At 34.8% G+C, this 11213-nt stretch overlaps 1 protein-coding gene across 2 annotated transcripts; it reads right to left on the reverse strand.

Annotated features, from left to right (window-relative positions):
• Positions 1–945: 945 nt before the first annotated feature.
• On the reverse strand, positions 946–9004 carry LOC131005278 (QWRF motif-containing protein 2). Of its 2 annotated transcripts, XM_057932174.1 has the most exons (7): positions 8903–9004; positions 4959–6657; positions 2182–2301; positions 1781–1897; positions 1611–1700; positions 1428–1535; positions 946–1342 (listed from the first exon to the last, which is right to left on the reverse strand). In XM_057932174.1, exons 2-7 carry the CDS (start codon positions 6414–6416, stop codon positions 1253–1255), a joined length of 1983 nt encoding a protein of 660 aa, XP_057788157.1. In that variant the 5' UTR covers positions 6417–6657; positions 8903–9004; the 3' UTR covers positions 946–1252. The 2 variants fall into 2 exon arrangements, with proteins under 2 accessions (XP_057788157.1, XP_057788158.1); XM_057932175.1 differs by lacking the exon at positions 8903–9004 and having other exon boundaries at positions 4959–7357.
• Positions 9005–11213: the final 2209 nt, after the last annotated feature.

Genomic DNA, 11213 nt, shown 5'->3' on the forward strand with positions numbered 1-11213 from the left:
ATAATATCTTTTGGATTTTATTTTTTTATGTATAATAGAGCATAGTGTTGGAGATGAAATCGAAATTTTATATATAATATTTTAATGTTAAAATTGTTGTATAATAACTTCCCAAATAAATGTAGTCGAGTGTCAGCGGTGTATTTTATTGAAAAAAGAAAATGAAAGGAAAGCAATGAAACCTGGTCGACCACATAAAAAAATGAGACCAATTAAGGTCACTCTTTACCAATGAGATGGAGAAACTTGTCTCCTTCCTATTGTCATATAGATTTTATTTAAATTTTTGCATAAAATTACTATGTCTTTTACCTAATATATTCAAAAACAAAAATAAAAAAAAAAATCCGTGTTTCTTCATTCTCTAACAAATTCACTATATTTTAACACAACTTAAAATTATCTCATTTTCTCTACGTATGGCATTTATTGTATCTCTCTTTTACCTATGACGGATTGACGGATGAGGCTATGATGGGCTGGCTATCAATCAAGGCAATAATTCTTTTTACCATTCCAAAATTTAAATCACCCCGAGATTACATTTTCCATATCGTTTGCAATAATAATAATAATAGCTTGTTTTAATTATTTTTATTACAATTAATATTATTTTATTCATTCAATAAAACAAAATAATAATATGAAATGTTGTGGTTGGATGAGCATTAATAAACCACCAAAAATAAATGTAGTTGGATTGGAAAAAAAATGAGTATAAAGAGGAGAGAGAAATTGATTAAATATTGATGCAATTAGATCATTAGATTTTTAGGTGTAAGTAGTTACACACATTAGCAAGTGTAAACACTTACACAATACATGCATAACCTTGTGTGTGAATACATCTTCAACAATACAAATACAACTAGCATATTTCAATCCCCCCCCCCCCCCCCCCCAAACACACACACAAACTACTCCATACACCAGAAAGACAGCATATACAATTCGGACTTAGCAAGAATTTCTTAACGACGATACACGGTTAGAATATTACACTATATATATACAACAATTTCTCCACATTCTCCATGAGAGAGAGAGAAAGAGAGAGCGTGCACTAGCTAGTTAGTGAGATAAAACTGTAATATTAGATACCTGTGATGAGGTAAGGACAGGCGAAACATATGTTACCAAAAAATGCGAAATGAAGAAGTCGAAGATTAGTTGTCTGGCCCGTCTCATTTACCTCGAATTCTGCCGCCTCCACTAGGTCACCAGTGTTACAGTTAGCACGTACAACACACAGTCAGATACAATCACTTCTACCCGTCTTCGGACATGCTCTTCGTACACGGTTACACTGTACTAGGTGTGTTCTTAGATTACTTTCTTTAACCTGTAATGTTAGCCAAATTATAAAGGAATAACGACGGTGATGACTATTCGGGATTAGGGTTAGGAGACAAAAAGGATATACATACCTGCATGGCTTCTAAAAGGGAAATGTAGTCTGTGCATTGCTCAAGCAAAGCTCTCTCCTTTTTCGTTACTTTCGCAAGTTCACTCACTAAAGAACTCACTTCCTCGACCTGAGAGCGCACAAAAATGTGAAAACTTGTTCGTCACTTGTTGAACGATGCATGAGTAGTGATTTAAGAGATTACCGTTGGGAGAAGCAAATATACTGAGGATGCCATTGCTTGCATAACTTCAACAGCTGAACCAATAGCTTTCTGCAAGCTTTGGACATCGCCCTGCCAAAAATTTATATTGTGATATGATTACCACTGCAAAAGCTTTTTACTCACTAAAGACAAGAAACTCGGTTACATACGGTGGCTCCTCCGACAACTGGAAGACGAAGAGTGCTAGCCTTCAAAGCTTCAATAGCTCCAACCACAGAAATCAAGTGGTTTTCGTCCAAAGATGCCCAATCTTCCAGAAATGTCATCTAAATAACACAAAACAAAAACAAAACCTTTACATGTTGAAAACAAAACCATTCAGGAATTGCAATACGAATGGACAGAGAAGTTCAATAAAACTGCAGTGAAGCATAATACCATTAGCTGCTTACTGTCTTTCGGTAACTGAAAACCATTTTTAGGGGTTTTTAATGCCAACGGAGACATAAATTTGATAGAAATCAGGGTTGACGTGTAATATAACTACACAGCTACAACATGATAATGATCAATAAACGTCACAGAAGTGGAAACAGTAGATAGAGCTTACTTGTTTTTTTAAAATGGAAGCTAGTTTCAACTTTTGCCTTAGCAACTGCAATCTGTGTCTTCTTTTGGCGACAGTATCACGTAGATCTGAGCTTGTTATCCATGCGTTCCACAGATTCTTCTGGTGAGTCAGAGGATTCCAGTGAATGAATTTCAGAGGCAAGCAATAATTTCACAGACTAGCTTGGCAAAACTAAATTTATGCACTCAGGAGCCCCAGAGTTCGAACATGTCAAGTCTAGACAACCCAAAATTAATTTTCAACACAGATCATAAAGGAGGAAAATGACCACGTGATAATTAATTTCTTAACGTATTTAGTTCCCGCATCAAAGTTGTATCAATATACTTACTGAAAGAAATGTCTGCAAGGAAACACTAGACTATAGCATCGAGAACCTAGGTCAGACAATTAAACAATAAGCACTACATGCAAAAGCTGGTAGTGCCCTTCATACGTATATCTTCTCCAGAAAGAGTGTCAAGTAACATATACATCTACTGGTTGTCAGACTTCAATTTAACTAGTACGTGCTATTTTCATTTGAACTAATTACACTCGTTATAATTCTTCACAGCGTAACATCAATGACAATACCATCACCCAGATACTATTTGCATGGCATATTCTGAGTTAAAAGATGAACACTTGACAATTCAAATGCGATACCTTGTGGCCGCTCACCCCAAACAGTCTCTGAACTACTTCTAGTAGAACACAAAATAGAGGTTAAAAGAGCTAGAGGTCCCATTTCCCCTACAGAAAATAAGTGGCGAAGGGTGGATGAATTCCTACTGTACAAGTCAGTTCAAGAATCCTACCACACCAGGAAGTGGAATGAGGAGCATTGTATTCTATCCCCCACAACCTATATAGATGGGGAACTTTTTGGTATCTTATGAATTGGACAGTGTGGACTCTTCCATGGGCCGTCCATATCTTGGCACTTGCCCACGTAGACCTCTTCAGCATTGAGGATTGAAGGAATGATGATTGCCTAATTATTACTCCCTCCGTCCCACTCCAATAGGCTCATTTCTTTTGGGCACGGAGATTAAGAAAACTTACTTTTTAGTAGGAAAGTGGTGGAAAAGTGGTGTGGTCCACACCAATTAAGTACACATTTTTTACTTAAAATGGAAAACAAGCCTATTAGAGTGGGACGGAGGGAGTATATCTCTACTAGTTTGCAATGGTATAACTAAAGGTGAATGTTGTCACCATAAAATGATCAAAGATATAAGATGGCAATATGCGGCAACTTGTGTGTGAGTCTGTGTTGAGAGCAGGGCACAAGTGAATTTAGAGGGATATGGGTGAGTGGAGAAGGGGTCCCAATGGTGCTGGGTGGCTGCTGATGAGGCTACCGGAAGTGATACAAGAAAAGAAAAAAAGGAGGGTGAATTGGGTTCGTAGTGATAAATTTGGAGGTTGTCAATAACAACCCACAGAAACAGTGTTACAGTCAGAAAAAGAAAATAAAACCAGAAAAGGCAAAACTATCTTGTAGGAGGATATATGTTCCTCTTCTCACCCAAAGAGGACCAACATCATGATTATTGATTAAAATATATAATCATAACCACATAGAAAGAAAATCACATCAAGTATATAGTGGTAGTTGCTATGACTGAACAAAATATTTTGCTTGCAAGAATTGAAAAATCACAAAAATCTGGGGAACTCTAATCTAGACCTCTAAAACAAACCCATTTCATCTGGCTTCAGTTACTCAGTTGGTTAAGCTTGCCTTGCAAAGAAGAAATGAAGCCAATACAAGAAATAATAGTGTTGCACCATTTAAGCCTGATAAAATCATTCAAAATATATTCGAATGGGCAGTTAAGGAATTTTTTGAGTTTTTATCAGCTAAACTTATGAGTATACGACCAGAATACTTTTTATCTTTCTTTTACGAATATGTGCGGTTGTACCTTTTCACAATTATATGGCCTTTAGACAAAAAAGGTGGGGATCCATTACACTCATAGGTACTAGATATGCTTTACCCTATAACTGAAGGAAAACACTCAAAACCTCAAAGAACACAGGCCTTAAAACTACTTGGCATTTCAATTGCATAGGATTTGTCATAACTTGATCATTCTTCTCTAACCTAACACCAGAATTATCTTGTTATGCCCTTTTCTAGCTTTCCACATTTCTGGCAGCCATTTGATTAAACTGAAGCCTCATAAGGCAACATGTCCAAGCCAGCATATGAACATTCACATATAGCACTAGTCCAAAGATTTGAAATCCGAAACAAGGATAGAACCCACAGAATGTAACATTCCACATTTTAAGCTATGGCATCCTTTATCTAGTTAATTTTAACTGTGTTGCATTTTTCACATTTCTAGAAGTGTCAGATTCCTAATAGACATGTATTGTAAAGATTCTAAACTAGTCTGTTTCTCATTACAGCCTATAGAGGAGCACATGTAAATAAAGTAAGTTTGACTAACAATTATTCTTTTCCTCTTGATATTTTACTACTTAACCGTATATGATTTCAAACCAGTAAAATAATAGAGAGCCCATCTATATGCCCTACAATTGTTGGCAAGTGCATAATAGAAAGAATTAAACAGTTCATTAATCTCTTGTTGTTCCATGTGCCTATTAAGAGCTTAAGAGACACCATCTTTCCAAATTTATCATTCCTATTGTCATTTCATAAACTAAACCATATATATCATATAGTATATTCAAAACAAAAGGGCATCTTTGGATGAAACAAAATATTAGGAGAAGTATAAGAAGAAGATTCTGACCTCTGCACTGCGTTTCTGTACAAGCAAGACTGCTTCAGTCCTAGCATTTACAAAGCGCCACTGCAAGTGCCGATTGTATAAAAGTCTCAAAAAATGAGCATCTAAGATTTTGCTCTCCCCAACTTTCCCTCTCTGTACATCAACAGCAAAACTAAGAACCGAGGGTGTGTCAGTGAAATTGTTGTTAATGGTGCTAACAGCATTTCTGATGCGAGATGGACTATGCCCCCTCGATGGAGACGATCCCACAGGTGTCATAAGCTTGCTAGGAGATGCAGCCCTAACACCACCACGAATAGGAGAAGACATTGTTCTTGGGGATGATAAAATTGAACCGTTACCACTATACTTTTTCAATTTAGGCGGTACAATCAGCTTAGAGCCAGGACTTGTAGACAAAGGGGAGCCAGGATCCTGCAGTCTCCTAAGTCGGCTGTTAGTTTCTTGCCAAAATTTAGCTGAAGCAAAAATCCCACGAGGCCCATTTTGCCTTTGGGAAGCCCGGCCACATTCTTGAATTCCTGAAGTGCTACCAGATGAGACACTATCCGAATCAGACGTGGTGAGGTCACATGGCATCAGCACCTCATTATTAACTGAATTTCCATAAGGGGATCGCTGAACCACATTTGGAAGCTCAGGGTGGCCCAAATCAAGACATGCCCTACCATCAAGTGAAGGCCTCCGCTCATCAATCATTGAGTGCTGCAGTGATCGAACTGCACTCACAGACCCACTTAGGGAACTCCTATCCTCAACATTGCCACTACATTCCAAACTCCTCGAAAGGGGATTCATCAATCGATGCCTAGCTGGCCACCTATGCTGATCAGCAAGCTTACAACTATCTACAATGTCGGCCTTCCCTCTCGATGGAGTACTACTCCTCCTCCTCTCCGGAGTCCCCTTCCTCACACTAGTCAAATTAGGGGAAGGAGGGGCCACCTTAGTCTTACTAATGGGCAGCGAAAACGCCTCCCCTTGAAATGAAACAGACAAACTCCTAGTTGAGGTCACAAGAAGCTTAGTGGCAGCTGAAACATTACCATTTTTGGGATCAAAATCAGGTGTTAAAGGCCTGGAAACCCCCTGCCGCCTCCTGTCTACAGAAACCGACCTCTTAGAGGTTAAAGAAGGCGCATTCGGCAAAGGGGTGGAGTTTCTTGAAACCACAGGCGAGGGGAACCTTCTAGAAGAAGACGAGGAAGAGGAGAGTGAAGAGGAATTTGAAGTGGAGGTGGAAGTTGAAGGGGACATGTATCTAGAAGACACAATTCTTGATTTGGGCTTTTTAGGGTTGTTCGAAATCCCATTGCTGTTATCCTTTTCAGAGGGCAGCAATGGCGGCCTTCGGCCGTGCTCGTGGTGGGAAGCGGTAGTTTTGGGGTTTTGGGGGGCGGTTGTCGAAGCTGCTCCGGAAACAGCAGCCACCATCATCACAAATTCAAGAATACACATACAAACACACAGTAATGCGTGAAATTTTATACGCCCCTCACATTTTGATTCCCGCAGAAAAAAACAGACTTACCCAGAAGAGCCCTCGCATTTTCATCTGCAAGAAAGATCAAGAGATCCCACTGTAGCTCAAGAATGCATGATGGGTCTGCAAAAGATTCCACCTTTTTTGCTTCAAGATTTCCTTTTCGTTGTTTCTTCTTCTTTTTTGAATGTCAGACGCCGCAATACAGCAGCCCATCTAATTTAGGAACAGAAATATGAACAATGCTGGAGGGGTTTGCTGCGAGAATTAAGAGAGAGAGAAGAAGAGTGTGTGTGTGTGTGTATGTGTGTGTGTGTGTGTGTGAGAGAGAGAGAGAGAGAGAGAGAGAGATGAGATTTGGGAGTGAGCAGGGTGTTCTTGGCAATTGGCATATTCAATCTGGGGTGAATTTTGGATTTAGAGAAAATAATGAGGGGAATCTAAAGCTAACCAAAACAAAAGTGTAACCTTAACTAATCCAAAAATCATTCTCTAATGATACTTTATTGCACTTCTTTTTTGTATTTTAATAATTTGAGCCTCTAATATTTTGTTATTCTTTAGTTGGGGCTATATATATTTGACCGACTTCTTTGGTCTATACCAAGTCTTTATTAGACATTGATGGATGTATCTCAACTTAAACTTGGAATTTAATAGATGTAGAAAACATTATATTTCCTCACAAAAATGTAAGTATTTGTGTGTATATATGGTGATAATGACATTACATATACTCACTTGGAATCATTTATGTTATTTAAGTGTTTCACTCGTGTTCCATCATTAATTGTTTTTTCAATTTTTTAAATTTAATTGTGCAAATATTAATTATTAAAAATTCTAATAATGTCAATTAAGGTGGTTTATTAAATTGTATAATTTTACTTTTATTACATCTATGATTAAACTAATAAATTTAATAGCATGACACATAAATTATGAAACGAGGATATGAACATATATGTACTCCCTCCGTCCCGCGAAGCATGACACACTTTCCATTTTGGGTTGTCCCACGAAGCATGACACGTTTCCTTTTTTGTCAATAATTATTACATTCTCTCTCCTACTTTATCACCTTTATTATATTCTCTCACCTACTTTATCACTTTTATTACCTTCTCTCTCCTACTTTATCAATTTTATACTTTATTAATTACACACTTAAAACACTAATCTACAATTCCTTAATTCCCGTGCCGAACTCAAACGTGTCATGCTTCGCGGGACGGAGGGAGTACTATGTATGGTTGTTATAAATATAAACCGGTAATTTTAATTTATATATACATTCTTTATAATGTGCGTAACAAAATAAAAAATAATACTCCATGATGTATATATATATATATATATATATATATATATATTTTTTGGGAAATAGTATTTTTTCATTTACCAAAAGCATGTCAAACCACCACTTACAACAAGAAAACATAAACTAAACGCCTTAGTTCACAAACATTTTGTGAACTTTATGGTTCAACTCTCCTCTCACCATCATCATCAATTGACATTGTCTAACTACACTCTCTTCATGGGAAGCCTTGATGTATATATATTTTTCATTATGTCTCTCAAGTCTTACCCATTTTTAATTTTTTTTTTTTTTGCAATTTAGTTGTCGGTGTCCTTAGAGATATATGATAATATCCAGTTGAGTTTCAAAGTCAAATCATATATTGAATAATCGTAAATTAGTATATATAGATTCTATTCCACAAAAATATTATGTATGTAAGTACAATAAATACTATATAATCAAATAGTTAAATTTACATTAGCCAATTGAATGACACTTTTGCCCCCTCAAGAACGACACTTTACTTTATTTACTTGGCAAATATTTCAACGACCTATGCCTAGAAGTGATGATCTTTATCTTTTGTACATCAACTTGTAGTTGCATGGGACAATAAAATATAAAATAAAAGAAAATTAAGGTCCCCATTAAATTTGTTATATATTCTTTATGCAGTACCTAGCTACTAATATGATGCCACTATAGGGCCGCTTAAAAAAACAAAAATAATAAAACAAAAATAGGTCTCTAGCTATTTATATGGTGCTTATTATTTATTTACCTTATAACATGAAGACACGTAGCCAAACTATATCTTAGGTTCAATTAAATTAAGTCTCTTAGTTGGATGAAGAACTTAGAAAGAAAGTATACATAAATAGAAATATTTGTGTAAGGGCATATGCAAACTTGTTGAAAACATACACCATAGATTCAAAAATCTTTTAAACATGACTTATACGTATTATTATTAACACCCACGGTTAATCAAATTGTTGAAGCACACTGTTATAAAAATAATTAGGAAATGAGTAATCCTACAATGCATATTTTTTTAAGGGTAAAATAAGAAGAAACAAACTAACATATATAAAAACCAAAAATAGTAACTATTGAAAAGCTAAAAATCAGAAATAAATGAATGGAAAATCTTACCTGAGGAAATTGAAAGTCAAGTCAAAGAGGGGGATGTTCTTGCAAATACATTGACATTTTTTTTTATTGGTATTCATATACATATATATTTGAAGAAAGTTGCAAGCATTAGATAGGAACTAGGAAGAAAGTTGCAAGATATATATATAGATTGTGTGTGTATTGGTGTATAGGATGCACCGTCACATTCTGTCTCTTTCCACCCTTTCTTTTTTCTCCCTTGCTTTCCACGCATGGAATGAATATCCATTACTTCTTTTACTGTTTCATTTACAATGTTTTGTAGTATATTATAATTAGGCTATAATAATTAAAATATTACAAATTATCACCGTTTTTAAAATCCATCTTTGGACTATCAATTTTGATAAATTAATTCTCAAATTATGAGAATCGTACAAATCTAAATTTGAATATCTTTTCGCTACTTGAAAACTGAATAGGATCGTTAAAAAGCTGTCATCGTTGTAATAATTCCATTTCAAGAATTTTTGTATATATTTTGTAAGTCCACATCAAATTCGCGATAATTCCACTAGGCTTTCAGATACACAAAATTTATCCAACATAAATTTGCATAGTTTTCCATAATTTAAATAATTACTTAATTAATCAAAATTTATAATTAATACGGAATATATTTGAAAATTTTGTGATAATTTTGGATAAATTTGACCGTTTCCACAGTCATGTCATAGAGTCAGTTATAAAATGACTATTTATGATTTTTAAGAAAAAAAAATATGATTTTATTTTTGCCATTTCAATAAAATAATAAATCAGGATCGGATATCCAACTGCCTCGGTTTCTATATAGTTAAAAACGAGGCATTAGCTGTTGTCGAGTGGAAATCATCGATCGTTCAATTTCACATAATAAAGTGACCATGCTTAAGAATTTTTTTATAAATTAAAAGTCTCTTTACGACAAAAGAATTTCTTCTATATAAAAACCCATATGTCAAATGTGTGCAATATTTTAATAATAGGATGTTGTAGAACTTAAGTTTATAAATTTCTTTTTAGCACTTGTGAGCACCCAATAATTAATTTTGATTGGTCCTCTCAAGTTGCTTCTACATAACATTTGCCCTTAATTGACTTTGGATTTACTTTTTGGTGCTTTATGTATCTTCTAACAAAACCTTCCATAACGGCTTCTTACTATATCTTGATATAATTTTTTTAAACAAAATAACAATATTATTAAGCGCAAATGCAAGAAGAAGTTGGAAGTTCTGCCATAAAATTCAGAGGATCATTCCAAATATGATTGGACAAATGCTCCTCTCAAAAAGGAAAATCTTTGGCCACCTCAACTTTACCACTAGAGCAAGGCTCTATTGCCGTGCAAATTTTTAAATGATTAAATACTATACTAGTATAACTTTTGGACAATTATATCAAATTCAATGTTCTCAATTTTTCTACAAACTTTTGTATGACTTGAACCGCTAACGCCATCAATTTACCATGGAAATTATGCAATTTTACCGCTGAAATAATTGAGGTTATGAATTCGCCATCAACTAAAAGATAATTATTTTATTAAATTGAATTAAAAATAAATCATGCAAATAATTCACAATAAACCTTATAGATTTCTTCAGAATTATCATTGATTTTTAAAAATACGAGTAGTACTAGATTTGCTTTAAATCAAGGGGATAGCAATCAAGCGTGGACAGTAACGCGTCTTCTCGTGTATACTTCCTCCATTTTTTATAAGATAATTTAGGTTTTTAATTTTATTTTTATTATAAGACTTTTTCACTTATATTTAAGTTAACTTTTCTCTCATCTCATTATCATTTTGCATTTTCCAATATTCTATACTTTTTTTTCCATGCATATGATATAGGAGAAAGAAGTAATAAAGGGTAATATATTAATTGCCCGATCAAAAAAAAAAACCTAAAAAACTTTTTTTTCCATGCACATGACTTTGCCCGATCAAAAAAAAAAAAAAGTAATATATTAATTGCAGGAGGTATGAGATTTGTTTTTCAATATTAATAATTAAGGGCAAATGGTTTTTAATACCCACTTTTATAATACATCTATCAAATCTACCCACCTATATAAAACATCTATGAAAAATACCCACTTCATAGTGAAATACCATTTCTACCCTTATACTTAATTTCTCTTTATCTCCCATCTTTTGCCTAATTAAGCTTGACTAGTATATCGGCTGGAAACTTTCCTCGTGCCCAATAGGTTACTTCGGTAAACTGGGTCTGGACTGTGTGACAACGCCACGTACTGTTAAGCAAAAATGATTAAAATTGGTAATTGTTCAAATTGATCC

Source organism: Salvia miltiorrhiza, chromosome 1, assembly GCF_028751815.1.
Source record: "Salvia miltiorrhiza cultivar Shanhuang (shh) chromosome 1, IMPLAD_Smil_shh, whole genome shotgun sequence".
NCBI lineage: Eukaryota > Viridiplantae > Streptophyta > Magnoliopsida > Lamiales > Lamiaceae > Salvia > Salvia miltiorrhiza.